The following is a 20,950-nucleotide window of genomic DNA, read 5'->3' as shown; positions in this document are numbered from 1 at the left end:
TCGCCCAGTGAGAGATAATAGATATCAACAATGGTACGTGGCACGTATAACTCGCGGTTCTCCGACTCCATGATCTTCTTGAGGAAATCTTTCCGAATGTGAGTCCATTCATATATCAAAACCCTCCCAAATAACACCGCCTGCATTTTCGTGACGATTTAATCCACGAGCGGCGACAACGTAACGGGAACGAACCAACTCTTACTTCTTCCGTGAAATCAATGCCGGTGTGTTTATTGAGGAACTCCTGGACGGATATCTTCAGTTTCTGAAACATGGACTCCTCTTTACTCGGCGGCCATGTTTCCGTGCCTGTCTTCAACTCGGCAATGGTCACTTCAAGGTTAGGTTGTTTTGACAGTGTAAGCAGAAGTTTAGAAGCTTCCTGCGCGAACAGAAACACCGTGGGAATGTGAACATCATCAGTACCATCACCGGACATGGAAACATCGGAGATGAATCTGCGCTGCCAGGAGTGTTATCACTGATAATTGCGCCTACAGCACCCAAACGTTGAACGCGGCGTGATTTTTCTACAAACATACAATCACCACGCTCCATAATGGCGATTTTTCCTTTTATATCTTCGCCTTGCGGCATTTCTCCACACCCACGTGATGGATGTACGATAATCGTGGGGCGCGGATACTTTTTATCATCTTTGAGGTTAGTACCAAAGTGGGAGGGGCCTGCAGCAAGAGTAATCCGCTTTACTTCTCCATCCGGTTGCATAGCATCGAATGAAACCGCCTGCGGTGACGCATCCGGTTGCTGTGATTGTATTTTCGACAACTCCACCATTTCCTGCATGAATAATAAACCCTCCTCTGCATCAGCAGAAGATCTCGCCGCGGCGAAAGTATGAACTAATTGTACGCGGCCATCATTCAACGCGATGATATTAATCCCCATCTCTTTGATGATTTTCAGATGGTTTACATTGGCTGAGGAGAAGTCGTTCGCCGTGAGGCGGCGCTTACCAACCCGACGAGGACACATGCCATCCACCATGTTGCGCAGTGGCTTGCGCACCGACTCCGGAAACAACTGCAGAGTATTCGGACATGTACGCGCATGCTCATACTGATCCAACTCTTCAATCGAGTGCGAATAGTTGCCTATACTCGCCAATGACAGCGGTAATAAGTGTCCTTCTGTCGTAAAAATAAACTCGTCCATATTCAGAAGCAAATCATCACGATCCGCGAAAAGTAAGTATAAATACTTTAATGTCTCAGAGAGTACGAATGAATCCATACGGTCTTCTTTCTTTCCAGTGCGCACGTCATTCACGGCTGCATAACCGCACGGCACACGCGCGTACTTCTGCAGAGTTTTCAAAACAGTCTTACCAACTTCCAGATAGTACGGATCATTCGTCGCGCCGTATAAAAAGTAAGTACTTTCTAAAAACTCCGGTCGTAGTGGGTGATTACCCCAATGCACTTGGAAGTCCGTCGTGAACGCTTCGGGAATGAATTTATGCCGTTGCATAACCTGATATAACATCTCATGCGTCTCCACCGCGGGTTTAAGATCACCTTTGAGCACTTGCAACCCCGGCCAGAACGCTAACAACGCATCCATATAATTCCTTGAATTTGTATGCGGTCGATGCATGAGTACATCCAACAACATCGGTCCTTGTGAGATGTATTTCATAACCGCGCTGTAATGTCGATTAAATCGATTCAGATATCGATCATCGCCGAGTAGAATGTACGCTTTCAGGCAGTACTCGTAATAGGAATCAATGCCGGCGCCGACGCCGGAATCACGTCGTACCCAATCACCGCTGTGCACGTTTAGAACAGTGCCCATGAGATCGGAACTACGATGGCGCATCTTCCATAGTTCATCCATGGCGCGGTGCGCTTTCTGTTCAAAGATTGGCTCGCCGGTGAGTCGGCTTAAGGCGGCCATTTCTAGAATGATGGAACCGGCGCAGGCAGTGCATGTTTCTTTCGCTGTGTCCAGGCGGTTGCTCTTGATGCCGTATTTTAAGTTGACGCGCGAGTGCGGGATGCCGGTGGTGGTGTTGAACGCTGGCAGGAGGCGGTAGCCGATGTCTTTGGCCATGTCCAGGAGTTCGCCTTTGTACCATTGGACGTAGTCAGTCTGTTGCTTGATGTATTCAGCGAGGACATGGCTTGATAAGAGTCCACTAGTGGAAAGAATCAAGTTATTAGTTAAAATTAGTCAAAGTTTTAACTAAAATTTGACTTTAAAGATGCGCAAAGTAAAAATCAGGCATTTTTTGTCAAAATCTTTTTAAAACATGAAAGAAATGTTGTAAAATTCATTTTTTTCTACTTCCACTGCCAAAAAGCTACTTTTTTCACGGTTTCAAGACACATAATGGCTAAGGACGTGATAAAGTACTTTAGTCACGGGTCTAGGCTTGCGTCTACGCGTAGTGTGACAATAAAGTTCGAAGTTTAAAAATCAGAAGTTCAAATATAAAAACAAAACGTGGAAATAAAGTATAAGTAGAAAAAAACGTAAGCAACACATCCTTAAACGTGGTTAAAGCGACTTTTAGCACACTTGATACTTAAAATATGATTAATCTTTGAACTTACCCTAATACACGGATATTTGTCTCGAAAACCGAGACAATAATATCACTGTCGAATGAAACATCGTTTATCACAAGTTTTATTGCATGTTCAAACTCCTCGAAGTCGCCGAGAATCACCAGCGTGTCTAGAGTATCAATCAAGGTTAATGAAAAACTGTAAAAAACACTCAGTAGATTAATATTTACAATTCCCTGATTAAACCAAAGTCAAAACAATATAAAAATAAGTGAAAATAAGTTCGTAAAACACTTACTTTCCTAGGCAATCATCTATATCACCCCTATTTGGTGTTAATCCACGAAATCTACCCTTACAACTCAATGGCATCAGTTCATCAGCTGGATAGGCATTCTCCATGTATGCTCGATAAGCATGATAGAACATATCTCTTGCCTCCTCTCTAAAAATTCATTTTCATTAAGTATTTAATCATAAACTAAGTTTACAACAACAAACCTTAATTGTATTCTCTCCTCTTGACTCATTGGCGGTGTGTCCGTCTTGCTGAGACATGCTGATGCTCCCACAAGCACAATCACCACATGCAGAGCAAACCATTGCAATGTGAACATGGTAAATTTGGAATCTCTGGCTGGGCAATCAGAGGGCGTCATGATTGTCCTGTGCTAAACATATTGTTGGCTCGGTGGCGGGCGCTCGTCGTCCGTACACCGACGTGTGTGCGCTGAATTTGTTGATAGTGTTATCACGCTGCACGTATGCGAGCGCAGGAGGAAATTTCACGTTAATTATCGTTTAGTAGGCGTATAATTCGCCCGGTGCACATAGCCGTCGAGGTGGAGGTGTACGCACTTCGCGGTGGCGATTTTACATGTTTCGGAATGGTGTACGGTTGTTTCTTTGGCTTTGAGGAACAATTACGCTAGAAATTTTGGGCACTGACGATTTGACAAGTGTCACTGTCACCTGAATTTGACAAGTATGTACACATACCATTGGAATATAGGCAAGACGCGTTACGTGTGCGCAGAAAATTGGGTTGCATAGTTTAAAAGTTGAAATTTATTAAAATTATATTAAATTTATCGTAAAATATGATAAATATAATATTATTTTAATGAAAATTATTTAAAATTCATTTAATATTCACTATTTAACTATTTACATTCTAGATTTATTTAAAATTTAAAAAAAGAATTAAGTTATAACTCCTTGTTGAACCTGTAGATGGCGCTGCAATGCACTACTTCGTTCAATTCCGTGCATAACTTTTTAACTTGTCACTTACCTTCTTGTGCATCGCACAAACTGGTTTGTTATCAGTGCAGTTGTTTGTTATGTTGCTGGCCATAACAAATAGTTAAATTCAATCTAATTCTTTCAGTCGCAAAGTGCCGGTTCGCGAGTGACATTCACCAACGTAAAAAAACAATCGCCGTGCAGTTTTTTCCACCATTTTGAAGTGCATTCCAAACCGTGTCCAGCAACAGCAGCCGAGGGATGAGTTGAAGAAAAACAATTTTCCGGTGAGTTATTAATATATAATCTTTTAATCATTCACAATAAAACAAAATTACATATTCGCATACCGAAAGTGAATAAAACCGATTCAATCGTCAATCACGCGAGGATTCAATCGTTTCTTGCGTCGAATCAATCATTATATAAAAAATTCATCTATAATACATATCACAGAATCCTGTATCTTACGACTTATGGCATTCACAATTTCTTCATTATTACATATCGCCCTCATCGCTCTACCGCTACAAAAATATGTACAATTTATAAATTATTTATGCCGGCAACATCAGCATTTAAGAAGCTCTGAGATCGACCAAGGTATTTAAAGGAATATAATTAAGACGTGCGCGCATGCGCATATGATTCAAGCATATTTTGCGTTGCATTCGGAATGCAAGCGGCGGACAAAATTAAGTTCTGCGCTGTGTTTGGCACTCTGAATTCAAACAAATACATAAAAAAACAAACAAAAAAAAACTTTAAGTTTAGAGTGTGTACAATGTAAATGTACATGAAGCAAGCGAGATATAAAATTAATAAGTGAACGTAATTAATGTACAGTAATATACAAATCTTCTTAGTTATATAAAATCTTCTTTCACTCACTTCCGTATTTATAAAATATACACAATTGCGCGCCAATGTGGTGCGAATAACACAGTTTCAATCAAAGTTTTTTTTTCTTCTGAAAATCGTCTTTTAGTGCTAACTATGCAGCACACAATGCGCTTTGTCTTCCGCAGTGAGTTGATGCATGAGCACAGCCCAATCTTCCAATCGCGGCGCGCATTTCAGAGTTAATTCTCCGAGTTTACGCCGCGCCATGAAAACGAATTCACCCACGCCGTGTGAGACGCCACAGCGTTGCGCGACGTTGAGGACAACTTCATTGTCGATGTCAATCGTTGGCGCGTTGAGGGAATTTGTTTCCAGGTCGAAATCGTCGCCGTCTTCGGTTGTGTGACGGATTAGTTTGGTGATTTTGATTGCCATCTGGGATGTTTCCGCGTCTTCGTCGTTTTCTATGCCGTGGATTGTCCCACGAGTAACTGGAAATTAAAAATGTAAAAATTTGATTAGTTTAGTTTATTGATCTTGTTGAGTTTGAATTGAAAAATAATTCAATCCGTTAAAAATCGAATGTTTGGTAAACATTGGAAAGATTATTCTTATTCTTATCTTTAATACGAGTAGATAGTGAACTGCGACGCAGTTTATTGATAACAACAAGATTCTTTCGATGTTTATGTAGTGTCAATATTTATTGTGAAGAAAAATAATGGGAACATGTATAAACTTGTTCAGACTTGCGTATTTTAGATGAAAATACCAGTATTAATACCGGTTAACCGGTATTTTACTTCTAATATCGATGTTGTTTAAATTAGTTTTTTTTAATTATTTTCTATTAATATTTAAAAGTTTTGAAAAACCGGTTAAATACCGGTATATTGATATTTTTTTAAAAAATACCGGTATCAAGTCCCAAATACCGGTATACCTACTGAAATACGAATATTAAATTTAAAATTTAAAATATATATGTGTGTAAAATACCGGTATTAATATATACCGATATTTTCATTCAAATAAACCGGTATTAAACTCAAAATTCACTGCATCTTTATCGCGTGAATTTCAATTGAATGCAATTTCTCGCAATTCCAATTTGGTTAATAAGCCAAAATTCCGGCCTCGTTAGCATTTTTAAAATTTTCTTTTTATTTCCCTGCTGCACGATTATCATTCACGTGTTGCCGTCGAAATAAAACCTGCACTTTCTTGCCATCATCATCTTGTACCTCGAAAGACATAAGACAAGCGCGCGCGCGCATGACTTAAGTTTTGTTCTCGGTTCATCTCGGCACGTACGAGTCTAGAGAGAGTTCCAGTTCGAAATTCGTTACCATATCTGGACGATTGCCATCCGAGCCTCGCAACAAGCGCTCGTATTTTATTACGTCTGCTAACCGCGGGCCAAAAAACGACCAACAATAATTCCAAAATCACTTTTTTGTGGTGCGCACGAGCGCCCGACCCGAAAATTGAACGTCGGCGGGTCAAACCCAAAAAAGTGCACACAACACACGAGGACGGTCGGTAATTTTTTCAACGTGCGTTGTTTCATGAATAATAACATGTCAGTTAATTGGACACACGGAACGGACACGTGTGAAATCCGAACTAATGAGTATTTGTTAACTTACCCAAATAGTGTCAATATTTATATGTGAAGAAAAATAATGGGAACATGTATAAACTTGTTCAGACTTGCGTATTTCAGATGAAAATACCGGTATTAATACCGGTTAACCGGTATTTTTCTTCAAATATGGATGTTGTTTAAATTAGATTTTTTTAAATTCTTTTCTATTGGATATTTGAAAGTTTTGAAAAAACCGGTTAAATACCGGTATATTGATATTTTTTTTACAAAAATACCGGTATCAAGTCCCAAATACCGGTATACCTACTGAAATACGAATATTAAATTTAAAATTTAAAATATAAATGTGTAAAATACCGGTATTAATATATACCGATATTTTCATTCAAATAAACCGGTATTAAACTCAAAATTCACTGCATCTTTATCGCGTGAATTTCAATTGAATGCAATTTCTCGCAATTCCAATTTGGTTAATAAGCCAAAATTCCGGCCTCGTTAGCATTTTTAAAATTTTCTTTTTATTTCCCTGCTGCACGATTATCATTCACGTGTTGCCGTCGAAATAAAACCTGCACTTTCTTGCCATCATCATCTTGTACCTCGAAAGACATAAGACAAGCGCGCGCGCGCATGACTTAAGTTTTGTTCTCGGTTCATCTCGGCACGTACGAGTCTAGAGAGAGTTCCAGTTCGAAATTCGTTACCATATCTGGACGATTGCGCTCGTATTTTATTACGTCTGCTAACCGCGGGCCAAAAAACGACCAACAATATTTCCAAAATCACTTTTTTGTGGTGCGCACGAGCGCCGACCAAAGATGAACGTCGGCGGGTCAAACCCAAAAGTGCACACAATACGAGGACGGTCGGTAATTTTTTCAGCGTGCGTTGTTTCATGAATAATAACATGTCAGTTAATTGGACACACGGAACGGACACGTGTGAAATCCGAACTAATGAGTATTTGTTAACTTACCCAAATCACTTGTACAGAACGCATGCGCCAATTCGTCACTTGTACACGGTCGGCATTCTGATAAACAAAACAAGAAAAAAAAGTGTTAAAAACACACATGTATATGAATATAAGAAACAATGGCGACAATTCAAGGCGTGCCGCGTGTATAATTGAGTGTTAATTACCTTCGGTCGGGTCGAACGCCTTCGAACCTCGCGGCAACGGTTGCAGATCATATTCGAATTCAGCGACGCGTTTCTCGACCGCATCGCCATCTACAGTCTCCACGTAGATAGCCACTTGGTTATTCTTACTGTTGAAACATCTGCAACCACAAACACACATGTTAAACTAGCTTTGACCCGCGGCTTCGCTTGCGAATATCTAAAATAATGAAGTTGCTTCCGTACGCGTCTGTAGTCACAAAAGACGTAACAATGAAGTAGAATGGCGGGAAGTTTAAAATGGCTGAAAGTATAGTCTATGGAAGTATAGTGTACAGTCTCCATAGTGTAGTCAATTGGATTTGATGTAGACGTAGCTGTCGGTAATACAGTGTGATAATACAGTGTGATGGCACTATAGTAGTACTTAGGCTCTGACATCATTGCTGGAATGCTAGATGTATGCTAAAGTAGTCAAACAATGCATGCAGGTATTATTACAAATACCTTGGCTTTATTTCAAAATAATTTATTCTTTATTAAATAAAAAGTAGCCTATAAACTATCTGGGACCACTAAGAATATGTAAATGTTCCTTTCTACATGATCGGTTAAGCAGTTTTTGCGAAAGTGCACAAACATCAGGACTTTTGCATTTATAATATTAGTAGGGAAGTAGGGATGTGTTGCCTATATTACATAAACCAATACAAAAACTAACCTTGTAAGTTTATTACCACCGTCATCATTCGAATAAAGTGGTAGAAGTGATCTAGGTCCCTCTAGAAATAATCTAGCAGGTACATGTTTGTCCACATCAGGGTGTATTTTGATACACGCACGAAACTCGCGATCTTGCCCAGGCAAACGTAGTAAAACACGCAGTGCTCCACGAGGGTATAGCCATTTTATCCGCCCGCTTGTACAGCGTAGATAAACCGGTGTAACACCACGACCCATTTTTGTCGAAATCGTTGTTAATCCACTGCAAAAAAACACAAAAAACGTAAGTTTACAATAAAATTAAATAAAGTAAAATTAGTTCATTGCTGTGGACTTTTATATAAACACATATAAAATCTCACGTTGAAAGTTTTTCCTTCTTTTTTAAGTCTCTCTCGAGAGATTAAAAGCCGTGCCACGCCTTGCAGTAAAATAGCGCGCATGTTATAATGTTATAACCGAGATTTGCAGGCGGGCGCTAATGTACAAATCTTTCACAACCCGGACAAAGTGAAGTGTAGCATTTCGAGCGCATAATAAAATGATTTTTTGCACAGCATTAAAACATACGTATCGAATTAGAAACCAGCACAAAAGGGCATAAAATGGTAGGTGTAGAGTTAACGACAGGCAACCAACATTACAACAATAAAAGTAAATGTTTTTAACGACTTGTAAATCATTTCGAAAACATTTTTAAAAGTGCGAAAATCGAAATATTTCTGTTTTCGGCTGATGACATGCCTTTTACATCTTGCTCGATTTCTGGTCTACGTAAACAATAACAATGAAATAAGGTCGAAAGCAACGCGACGTGATTATTTTCATTCGTTCTCTTCTCACACAGAGAATATTCTAGGTTATGTCGTTGACTGCTGCGGTGATATTTAAGATCGTGCGGTTATTAATTTCAACCTGAGCGTGATTTGTGATTTATCGCCGAAACAAATTCCCTTGACACAGAAAGCAAGCAAAAAAAGCGCATGGTTTTATTTTTATATTATGAATATCTTCGTGTGGTCTCTGCGTAAAACCACAATAAAATGTATAAACCGTTTGAAACAAATTGCTTTCGAACCGGGACCACGTGATGAATGAGTCAATGTCTTGCAAATTGCTATTATTGCTATTAATCCAAAGTGGTAAAGATGTAAACATTCAACGGCACGAACTCTGTGTGTGCTGCACATAGAATAATACCAGCGATACGTTCTTGTGCTTTTTGTTTAAGTTGTGTGTGTGTGCGCCGATTGTTTGCGATTTATTTCTTTGTTTGTGCGGGTTTTAACGAGCCATAAAAATATGCGTAATATCTTTCCACTTTATCAACGCATGCGACCAGCGGCCGATGGCAATTTATTTGCACAACGCATTCTCGGTGTCATGGCGCGAGATTGATCGCCATCGGAGTCACTTTCTCGTCTCGTGTCGATCAAGAACACAAAGTGCATGTATAGAGTGCGTGTATAATTTCGATTTAAAGATGTAATCGGCAGAAAATTAAAAATCATGATTAATATTTGCCATTTACTGCAGAGCAGACAAAACAGGAAACTGTAACGCGTAGAACTGGTTGCATAGCACTATTGGAATGTGTATAACTGGTTGCATAGCAAAACAAGACGCCATCTTTGAATTTCATCACTTAAAACGAAAAAATTCACTTTTTACGAGTTGATGACTCAATGTTTTGAATTTAATTAGTTTTTTGTTTTTCGGGCGTGCAACCGGAGATTTTTCATGCGTTGACGAGGAATTAAATTACTTTTTATGCGCTCACAGCGCTATTTGTCGATAGTCATGTTTATAGTTGAGTTTATAAAGCTGATTAAGTTTAGCGTTCGTGGAATTACAACGCTTTGAAAATATTTATAAATTACATTAATACTACATATTCAGGTTACATATTTTTTTGCATTTCACGCATGAATACATTTTTAATTCACTGCCTAAGCATTAAATTACAATTTCGAGTGCAGATTTCACGCGTGGACATAAATAATTTATTGTACACTTTTTCTCCATACGAAAGATAATCTGGTATTATAAATGGTATGCAATGCAATTTGTCGTTTGTGTCCTTCTTCGATTAACAAAACGCGCCTTGAAGTGATAATCCTGCGTCGGGCCGCAATCGCAGCCGGTTCCATTAAAGATTTAAGATTTTAACATGTGTCATTATCTCGGATGCATTAAACCTCGCCCGAGTGGTCACTCTAGAAATATAGATATATCCTCTCTCAGCAAGCGAGAGAGAAGTAATCGTAAAGTTTTCAAATTTAAGTGCCGCACACGTGTTTATGATTGTTGATTGTCAAGTTTTAAACTTTTTTGTTTTGCTAAGTTTTTTGTTTTGTTTTTGTTTTAAGTTCTTACAGTTATTGTTTTGTGGCGGTCCACACCTCCTACATAAAATCAGATCAAATATTACGCTGGTAATTTACGATCCGGGCTTTTGTTTCGTTCGCTGAGTAGTGTGTTCAGGGTACGGCTGATTTTATATGTTTTGTGTTGATTGTTTTAATGCTCTCGGGCGCGTGTACAATCGAATAAAACGATCGCTACGAAAAGAAATAGCTACGGACATAAACCAGTTGTGTTGCTGTGTACCCTGTGAATGTCATCTCGGCCGCGAATCGTAGACGCCGTTGATTGCTTTTTATCGCCGTCGGGCGCGCACTAATTGTTCCCTTCGTGACGTCAGAGGTAAATCAACGCTAATCAACTCAACATTGATTATAAACTATATAAAAATGTATTATACATCTACAAAATGAGTTTTTAGTTAAAATTCACACATTTTACGATTTATTTCGTTGAAAAAACTTAGTTTTTATTTATTTTTAGTCAAGTTATGCAATTTTTTCACTACTATACTTATAAATTACCTTATTGCTAGGTTATGTCACATCCGAAAGGCAAACGCCGGCAAATTTTGATAATTTTTGAGTTTTTAGTTAAAATTCACATATTTTACGATTTATTTCATCAAAAAACTTAGTTATTAGTTATTTTTAGTCAAGTAAAGCAATATTTTATGCTGCACTAAGGTATAAGTGTAGATTATAGCGAGATGTTGTCATGCAAATTAAAGGTACATATTGTGCAGGTTTTGTTAAAATTCAAACGTTTATGCATTGTTATTTCATCAAAAACTTGGATTTTTATGTATTTCTGAACAAGTTATGCAACTTTTTAACCACTAAACTTATAAATTACCTTATTGCTAAGGATTACATATGTTACATCGAGGAGGAACAAAATACCCAAAAATATTGATATTTTACGTGGTCTGGCAGCCTGTTTAATCTTTTTGTTGCTGATTATAAACCAATTACTTGAAAAATGCGGTAGAAAATATTTCCTGAAGTCTAAATATGAATTCCACTTTGTGCTCAGTTGTATTCACTTGTGTTATGTTTAAATGATTTTTCTAGTAACGCAACGTGCACCCCAGCAGTAGCTGAAAATCGTTAACTAAGTTATAGATATTTGCATTGCAATTTGTAGGGATGTTGGGATCATAATTACAACAATATTTCAAATATTTACCATCGATGTCATGTCTTTAAAAAATATTCTAGCTCATAATTGCTAGAAATAAAAATATTTTTCGTCGTTACAGAGCAACTATAACTCTACAACGAAAAAATTAATATAAACTCAGCAAATTGTACAAATTTCATCTTAAAACTCATTTTATTTCATTTTTACGCGCTGTGCTCTAAGCAAAAAAACATAAATGCATAATATAAATGCATAACAAAAAACCAACCGAACCGAGAGCAATTTATATCGATGTCGATCTGGTTTAGTCGAAAGCAACACCCCACACATCCACGCGTTTATATGCAGTGTGTACGCGCATATAGAAGTAGACACACCGTGGGCTATAATATAACACAACGCACACGTGCACGCGCGCCGGCCGAAACCAGTGTGTAATGTGTAGTGTGTAGGCTGTGGTCGGTTGTTGCGCACTGCCCACGCACCAGATTGAAAAAATATCCCGTTCACGGCCATCGCATTTCAACAACACTCACAAACTCACCACACACTATTATTCTATAGTTGCCGTATTGTAGAGAGTAGGTTGTATTATTCATAGTGTCGCCATCTGTATTGGTTCCGCTCCGCATCGCGCGGCCATATCTATAACCTAACCCGCACACAATCGCGCGCCTGGTGTCGTTATAGCATTATAGTTGATAGCAAATTGCGCATAATAATAGTAATGGCACGAACTGGATCTCGCGCGTGGCGTGCCCGCACGCTCCATCACTTTTTGCACACGAAGCATTTCTATCTGGTTCTTTAGTTTTCTTTAGTTTTACTTGCATCGCATCAGTTCCGCCTTTCTTTCAAAACTACATTACATACTGAATGACAATCATCAACTAATTTTTTCTTTAATTTTATTACGTTTTTTACGTTTAATTCTTTTACATAACCTAACCTAACCTATAAATCTTAACTTTAACTTCGCACAGGTTGATTATTGAGGTAGAGGTTAACTTTGTGAATAGCCTCAAGGGTTGTATTCATTACCACGTGAAAATAACGGCGCTTATTGCACTTCTCTTCTCGTGAGGGCGGCGCATACACAAAATTACAGGGTGCGCAGTTATAAATCGCAGAAAAAACCTTCTCACACACATATAATAACCCAACTTTCTCTGTTTCTTCAACCTATCTTATGTTTTGTTTCGGAGGTAACTTTTGCTAACTAAAGTCACTTCGTATCTCTTACCGCCGACGCGCACACGAACGTGACAAACCAAACAAACGTGACTGGAACTTTGAAATCGTTGAAATGTTCAAACATCGCCACACTTTCCGCTCTTCAACCTGCGCAATGCACACTCGGATGGGACGTGTGTGGTTAAGAGATAAGTGTGTGCCGAAACGAAGGGCACACAAAAAGGGACCTAGGCAAACGTAAACATGTGCCGCACACACAATTTTTGAGTTTTTCGTATTTATTCCGTATCCGTGTTCCAAAAAAAAAAACACTTTTTGATGATTTATTAGGGTCTACACACATTCCTATCTTACTGTCGAGTCTGCCGGGTTTCTCGTATTTATTTTTTGATAATACATTTTATCATTTCCCTAAGTAATAAGTAATATTGACTTAAAACCATAGTATTTGTTGATGTAGTGTAAATATCTAAGTTATTATACACGCGCCGCGTCGCTGCACTCCTATAAACTAGTTGTAACGGACGCATGGGGTTTTTATGATTCGTAGTGCAGTGCGCAGGCGCGGCGTACTTACTATACTCTCGGAACACGCTTGAAAGTATGACGACTCGTGCGCTCGACGTCGACGATTATTTCGTATGCCTTCGGGCGCTCGAAAACTAAATGCGCCTACGATTAGCACCACAACCAAGTGCGAGAGAAGAGAAGAGATGCAAAAATACAGGTTATATCTGTGGTGTTATCTTTGTAATTTTTATTGTCGTCCGACGCAACACGGCGGAAAATTAAAATTAACTTTTAAATCTGCAGGCGGTTTTTGCTTTCCTCGGCTGTTAAGTCACTTGGGGGACGATGTAAACGTTACACAGCTCCAGTTTCTTCTCCGCTCAGGAAGGAATTTTCGACCAGACAGCATGAAATTTGAGCTGGTTTAAATTGCGCGCCAAAAACACACATGCGCAGCACATTTTTATGATTTTAATATTTTGTTTGTTAAATGTTTTGATTAGCAGTGAAAATTTAATGAATTTAATGATTGATATTTATAAATTTAACACAACGAGAAATTTTCAGACGTGGCGGTGAAATGCGCACAAAGTTGCAGAAGAATGCACCGGCGGCGTCGTTTGATCTCCTATAGTCTTATACGAAAGTCATACATGCGCGCGCACGGGGCGACTTCTTCATGCCCAAGTTCGGTGCGGGCTGGTACGTGACAGATTGTGGCTACCGACGTCCGCCGACCATATACGACACACTTTACTTACACACGCGCATGCGTTTTCTTTTTCGGCCGGGGTTCGGGTTAACGAGCAAAAAATCGAACAAATTGATTTCCGATCGACGTGCGTTCGGCGTATCAAGTCCACGAGTGACTTAAGGTAACTTAAGGACTTAAGCTAACCATAGATGGTTAAAGGCAAGTTGGTCGGGTTACTTAAGTTGAGTTAAATATAATTATTATTTATTGGCGGATATAAAAATGCAGTTTTGCAACGGCGTCTTGTTATTGAAGTTTGGGCGCCTTGGGGATGATTAAAATGCACAATTTATTCGGACGCGACGTGTGTTAAAATTTACGTCATTACGGTCTCGTTAAACTACAGTTATGTCTTTATAAAATTGCATTTTGATATGGTTAAAGAGAAAACGGATGCAAATTCATTGCAAATGAGGTTTTTGGACAAATTTTGGTAAAAATAAAAAAAGTTCAATGAATAAAAATTATAAAAACGTTTTACTTAAGTTTTAAGTAAGAAATTTTGTAATTTTAAAGGAGAAATGGTGAAAAATGATTGACACATTTTTTGGGAAAATTTTTGCAAAAAAAAGTTAAAAAAAACAACGTAAATTTAAGAAAAAATAAGAAAAACTCATTTACTTAAGTATAAAATGGAAAATTTTGAAATTTTAAATGAAAACGGATGCGAAATAAACGTGATGGAATTTTTTTTTACAAATTTTAGAAAAAAAAAAAGATAAACGGAAGTCAACAATGCACCTTCGACTAAAAACACCTTTAGAATATTAATACTGTCAATACTTGTCTGCAACGGAAGTATAACCACACTTAAGTACACTTAAAATCATAAATCCAAGTAAACTTGTCACACCTTAAGTCATTTCAACTGATTGAAACCCACACTCCCTCAAAAGTAGTAAGTACGCCGCGCCTGCGCGTTAAAAAAAAAAATAGTGATCTCATAACAAACAATAAATAATTATTTAGTAATAAAACTTATTCTCTGATTGTTCGTATGATTAATATCGCATGTTGAGTTCCCTCGCATCCCCGGAGGAGATAATAATTTCTGGTATTCTCGCGTCTTGATTAGCTCATAAAAGTGTACCATGTGTACAGCCGCCTGCCTACGAGCATCATCATCGTCGTGTAGGTCGATTGTTTCGATTAAAGCGAGCGCGTCCCGCAATCAACGGGTGGCTGGGTCCCGAAACGCGCGCGCAGGCATTAAATTACACGCGCACACGAACAATGGCGGCGAGACAACCCCCACGGGGGCCGCCGAAACCTGTTCGCATACACAAAAGCCTCTCATCTCACCATGTAACAAAAAAAAATTTGAATATTTAGATTGCGGCCAAATTAAGCTCATAATCATCTCGAAACTAGATTAACCTATCGTCTTTCATGCTTGGGTTTTGTTTTAATCAAACAAGTTTGAGGTCGCGCATGAAGCGAACATAACAATAAGTTGAATATATGCGCCTGCGCATGTGTATGAGTATGCAAAGGACCCGTAGGCGCGCAGCGTGAGTCGCTCGCGCGCGCGCGTTGAGATAAATCATTAATCTAAATGTCCCCACAGCGCGCGCGCAACACGAACACAACAGCGCTGGAAAGCGGTCATTCCGCAGGTAGGTGGATGTAGATTATGCTCATATTCTGGTTGACCGCGAGCACGGCTTTACATATTGTTACGTTTCGAATAAAAGCTGTTTTTTTTTGTATTGAATCGCATCCACATAAGCCACAACAGCAAAGGAAAACAATGTGTATCTCGCGCCCACTGTAAAAATCAACGATAAAAGCGATAAATTTCGTTATTGGTTTTATGGCGCGCGATAAAGCCGCGCGCCACACAATGGCGTGGAAATTTAATTTGAAGCAGACAACACCCTGTATGGGGTTTTAGTACGTATTATATGATGTTGAGTTTATTGCAGTAGCTATATGGAGGAATGCAAGTGGAAAACGCATTAGCCACACGGCTACTCCAAAGTCATCTTAGGTGTGTATGTGTATCAACCTTCCATCTTCGTCCATCATCATCACCATGGTGACTTTGCAAGTTTTGCAGAAGGGTTTTTAACACAATTCACAATGAAAACATTTCGATGCATCCTCGCGGGTGGTATATTATCATAAGAATGGTGTTGCTAATGATACACCTTTAAATTTCGACTTAAGTCACAACTTAAGTCACCTCAAATCATACTTAAGTCATATTTTATATTTTATCATTTGCTCTGGTTCTGATGAATTCTGATATTTTCGATTCACCCACGCATAATGTAGATTTTAATTTTTTTTTGTTATATTTATATACTTAAGTTAAGTTTATATATTTTTTTGCCTCTCTCGGCAAGTTTTCGATTGTGCCCGTGAAAGAGCTCCATTGTTCGCCATAAAAGGACAAAATTTACATGTTCCTGTTCTCGGGCTTCCAGCGAGTAACTTAAGCCAAAGAGTGCCAAGTGACTTAAGTCAAGTCGAGTTGAAACTGTGCGCTGCGCTTCAGTTTTATGTGTCTTGCGACAAAAAGGCGCTCAATAGCGTGCCAGAGCACCAACAACAAATGCCGAACAAATCATCAGAGCCACTGTAAGTTGTAAATTTTTTTCTCTTGGATCGATAATATATTTTTTGTTGTTGTGCGCATGCGCAGTGCAGTTGGAGATTTTATGCATTTAATGCAACATCCAGTTAGGCGTGTGTTGTGGACCGGTTTTCAGGAATAGATAATTTACATGTCATTCGGAATTTAACGGCGCGCGCGCAGTCGTCGCCATCGGCTCGTGCGCCAAAAGGGACGCATTCTTAAACCGCACTCCAGTTTCCTAGCATATTCTATATCTTTCGACTTGATTGCATTGCATGGCGAACGTGTGTTTTCCTTCTCTTCCTTCTTCGCAACTCCTCGCAACGCAAAGTTAAGTAAAACTTGTATAAGATGACTTATGCGTTATAACTAAGTGCATTTCGCATGCGCAGTGCGCAACTCACTCTAATTACGCGCGTATTTTTCTTCTTATTTATTATTTTTAACTGTGGGAACATATTTAAGAAATTTCGCCAATGTCATCATAATTTTTTTGCGACACATGTGCGCCGCACATTTGCAAAATCTCACTTACATCGTGAGAAAGTTTTTTTAAATCAACATAAAGAAACATAATTTTTTACCTTCCAGTCCAATCGCATTCATCGCCCATAATCGTCCCGGAAACCACCGCAAACATACAAGCGATGATTAATAGATATTGCGGGAAGTAGAAATAATCCAAGAGGCGGCGTGCGCCGCCCCCAAAACCTGCGGCCAGCATGTTTACATAAACTTCTCACAACATCTACACCATATTTAATCCGTAACACTAATTTAAACCCACTAATATCCACACTTTGAGTTTATTGCGTTAAGGCAACTTAATTCGCGGAACTGCAGCGCGTAAAGTAAAAGTTGCGTAACGCGCGCAACGCAGTGAGTCGTCGTTCACAACGAGCATACACGAACAGACTCGTGTGAAAGGCACAACGCTACTGACGAAGCTTCGTATGCTTGGGTTTTGAAAGCTCGCTACGCGCGGGACAACGGATAAAAGTGGGGGAAGTACCCATACCACGAGTAGACTATGCGCTATGCAACAAGTGTTTTAATTTTGCACCAAAACAAACAAATGCACTTGTGTAATCACAGAAATTTTTCATTTATCATAATAATCTTAAGTGAATTTTTATTTTTCAATATTCATATTGAGTTTATTCAACAAATTAAAATTTATCAATTTATGAACCATCTGGTCATCTGGATGAATTTTATTGATCGAACACATGTTGACTGTGCAATATGCTGAATATTGTTGATTGTATTGTATTCGATTGCGTTTTATTAATCATCTTCATTGGCGATCGAAGCCAACCGCAGCTTATTTTTCTGCGGTCAGAATGTCAGTCAGTAGACACACGTAATGGGTTTATAAGTAGTCGGGCGCCGAGGATCTGCATCATGTGTGCATTTAGTGTGTTCGATCTTCGATATCATTCGCCATTCGCGGAATTCGTATTAGTCGCTTAGCTGGAATCGGAATTTTTCGGTTGCGTGTCAATAATTGCCTCAAAAATTTGAATTTTTGTGTTTTTGAATATGGTAATGTTGTAATTATGAAATTCTTTGGTAATTTCAGGCGCTAAAAATAATAGTTGTTCGTTTTTATTGTGTTGAATAAGATTAAATATGCGTGAAACGTATATGGCTCGTGCAGGTTTGAAGAAAAAGCGCGCGCGCGGCTTTTGTTTAAGTCGACGACGCATGCCCTAAAACGCACTTTCTTAGTTAACTCAGCGCGGCGCGCCGACGTGCAGCGCAGCGGTGAATACCAAACAGTGGATTTATTGCAAACAACGAAAAAAGCGCACGCACATGAACAAAAGGACATCGTTTCATGTGCTCGTTACACATCAGACGCACCCTTAACTGACTTAAGTTGCCTACTTTAGTCATGAGTAGAAAACACACACAAAAAAAAACAAAATGGCGAATAGTCGTAATTAAACACAACTCTTTTTCTATTTCCTTCTTGGGAATTTCCGTCACAAGTCACAAGTCACATGTTTATTTGATACATACATTGAATTAACAGATGTAAAACAACGTCATTGAACAGGACAGGAAATATCAAAAATTTCTTTTTTTTTGTCGGCGAAAACAAAGAACTAAATGCGTAATGAATTCACTTGTCGCCCTTAAACGAAATCAATTATATCCGATATATATCACGGCGTCACTTAACTTCTTTACTCTTGTGATGAGTGTTGAAAAAGTACCGCTTGTTCCGCCCTCATTACCCAATACTCAATATACAGAGTGTTTGAGGTTTAATAATAATAATTATCTTTAGCTAGGGCAATTAAATTGATATTAAGGTTAAGTTTGGTGTAAGTTAACCTAAAAACAGGTGTTTGTCGATTGGGTTCCCAATCGTGGCGGGAGGGCTTGGCGGTCAGCTTCTCATGACCTGGTGCGCCGCCGGCCTTCACCTTCGAACGCGCGGGAAACTCCTCCGCAGGTCACATCATACGAAATTTACTATGTTGCAATGTTTATTTACAAATCAAAATAAAATTGCATTTGTTTTGTTTTGTTTTTGTTGGATAAGGATTTAACTGATTGTTTTTATTTTGTGTGTTTGGTAAGAAAGTGATATTAAATTAGCGCCGCTCACGGTTTGGAAAGTGCACACAGGTAAATCGACGCGTCGTGTGCACGAAAAAGCGAAACGTATTAATTTTACATTGCGCAGTTGCTCGTAAAATTGCGCAAACGCGAATACAAAGACACTATCTTCGAAAACCATCGAAATACGGGAGAAATACAAATCGTGAATAAGAGATTTTTTACTTCCACCTTTAAAGCGGCACTTTTTGCATGGTTTTGAGACACGAAAAGTGGTAATTTAAGCAAGGACGGCCAAAGCCGTGACTAAAGTCGTGAATAAAGTACTTTAGTCACGGGGTGACGCTGACGCATGCGCATTTACCTACGATGTAGTACAATACTATATGAAATATTCAAATACAAAAACTAAACGTGGAAATAAAGTGAAAATAGAAAAAAATATCGTAAGCTAAACGTGGTTAAAGTGCCATTTAGCACACTTGATACTTAAAATACTAATTTTACTATTTATGTTTTAAATTTTAATTTTTACTACAATAACACACATGCTTAACCATTTAGTGGCCGCCGCGGCTCCTGAGAGAAAAGTTCATTAAGTAATGAGCGTCATCGAGTGCGCTGGTAATGAGTGGAAGTCGGGAGTCACACGAGAAATTCCCGTCGAGTGCCGTAACGAGTAACGAGCGTATACGCAACGTGTACAACACATTTCTAGCCATCGACCGACGCCGCCGACGTACGTGTTGACATTCACGCTGAATAATAAACACGCGACAAGCGATATATTGTTTATCTATTTACAATAAATTTTTACGCAGATTATAATGTAAAGAAATGAGCAGCGACTTGTGGCTGTGACTAGATCAGTTCTCACGCATCTTCAACAAGTTTCATAAATATTAGGATTAGGTTTTGTGATATCATGCGCCGCCTACGATGACGTCATAGTTTATTGTTTATATTTTGTGAATAATCAGAGGGAAAGGAAATATTTTTGGGAAATCGTATTTTTATGTTGATTATTACTAGAAATTTGAGAAAATTGGGTTTTTTGTTGATTATCACTAGAAATTTCAGAAAATTGGGTTTTTTGTTGTTGGAATGTGAATTTTTGGTTCAATACCGGTATTTTTTTGTATATAAAAATATCGGTATACCGGTAATACCGGTATTTATTACAAAATTAAAGAAATTATTCAGGAATATTGAAAGTTGATAAATATTGATATTTAAAAGAAAAATACCGGTATACCGGTATTAATACCGGTATTTCACATCAAGCATTACTTTCTATCCATTTTACTACCTAGAAAATTTTATTCCCAACTCTACGACTAGATAAATACATAAATTGAATCCGCAATAGTGCAGCTGCAGATAGAATTGATTATGCAAGATAAGTGCAAAGTCAATTAGCACTCCAGCTCGGCGGCACGAGTCATGCCAGCGCGCAGCAAATCGTTCCGGTTGTTTTAATCGCGCGCGCCATTGCGTCATTGCCATCATTGCAATCATTACTCCATTGGTGGTAATATTGCCAACGATTGCGCCGATTGAACTTCAAGCAACTTTAATTGATGCATTAATACTCGCACGATTCACCATCCAATTTCATTCACTCGTTTTTTTTTCTCCATTTCCCATTTAATCTCGCGATAAAATAAAATTAATAAATCGCCAAAGATGGTCGTTGGAAATTGAGTTTATGTTGGTTTAAGGCGTATGATATTATATGCATATCGGTGCGT

The 20,950-nt window shown here is 38.6% G+C and overlaps 3 protein-coding genes across 3 annotated transcripts in view; 1 reads left to right on the top strand and 2 right to left on the bottom strand.

The window, feature by feature from the left end:
• Positions 1 to 192: 192 nt before the first annotated feature.
• Positions 193 to 3,196, bottom strand: Edem2 (ER degradation enhancer, mannosidase alpha-like 2). Its single transcript, XM_065305067.1, has 4 exons — positions 3,039 to 3,196; positions 2,836 to 2,982; positions 2,583 to 2,735; positions 193 to 2,164 (listed from the first exon to the last, which is right to left on the bottom strand). Exons 1-4 carry the CDS (start codon positions 3,194 to 3,196, stop codon positions 334 to 336), a joined length of 2,289 nt encoding a protein of 762 aa, XP_065161139.1. The 3' UTR covers positions 193 to 333.
• Positions 3,197 to 3,434: 238 nt separating this feature from the next.
• Positions 3,435 to 20,950, top strand: part of LOC135793952 (zinc finger protein 569-like) — a 42,532-nt gene continuing 25,016 nt past the window's right edge. Inside the window, 2 exon segments of the mRNA XM_065305074.1 lie at positions 3,435 to 3,522; positions 3,928 to 4,069. The gene's annotated coding sequence lies outside the window, so the exon portion shown is untranslated.
• Positions 4,071 to 17,563, bottom strand: LOC135793948 (meteorin-like protein). Its single transcript, XM_065305071.1, has 5 exons — positions 17,213 to 17,563; positions 8,081 to 8,344; positions 7,381 to 7,520; positions 7,214 to 7,270; positions 4,071 to 5,116 (listed from the first exon to the last, which is right to left on the bottom strand). Exons 1-5 carry the CDS (start codon positions 17,350 to 17,352, stop codon positions 4,773 to 4,775), a joined length of 945 nt encoding a protein of 314 aa, XP_065161143.1. The 5' UTR covers positions 17,353 to 17,563; the 3' UTR covers positions 4,071 to 4,772.

The sequence above is a fragment of the Atheta coriaria genome, unplaced genomic scaffold (assembly GCF_025399875.1).
Source record: "Atheta coriaria isolate IRGN ID8LTWV9N9 unplaced genomic scaffold, Caltech_Dcor_3.1 hic_scaffold_6_pilon, whole genome shotgun sequence".
Classification (NCBI taxonomy): Eukaryota; Metazoa; Arthropoda; class Insecta; order Coleoptera; family Staphylinidae; genus Dalotia; species Dalotia coriaria.
Note: the sequence above shows the minus strand (reverse complement) of the source record. Positions and strands in the feature narration are given on the sequence as shown.

Bases quoted from the DNA above. Each gene is read 5' to 3' on its own strand.
- Edem2 (XM_065305067.1), bottom strand. From the start codon at position 3,196: ATGACGCCCTCTGATTGCCCAGCCAGAGATTCCAAATTTACCATGTTC. The intron at 2,736-2,835 runs GTAAGTGTTTTA...TGTTTTTTACAG, and splicing joins ATAGATGATTGCCTAGGAAA to TTTTTCATTAACCTTGATTG. The intron at 2,165-2,582 runs GTAAGTTCAAAG...TCTTTCCACTAG, and splicing joins ACAAATATCCGTGTATTAGG to TGGACTCTTATCAAGCCATG.
- LOC135793948 (XM_065305071.1), bottom strand. From the start codon at position 17,352: ATGCTGGCCGCAGGTTTTGGGGGCGGCGCACGCCGCCTCTTGGATTAT. The intron at 7,521-8,080 runs GTTAGTTTTTGT...TTGTGGTTGCAG, and splicing joins GGTGGTAATAAACTTACAAG to ATGTTTCAACAGTAAGAATA. The intron at 7,271-7,380 runs GTAATTAACACT...TTTGTTTATCAG, and splicing joins GGCGTTCGACCCGACCGAAG to AATGCCGACCGTGTACAAGT.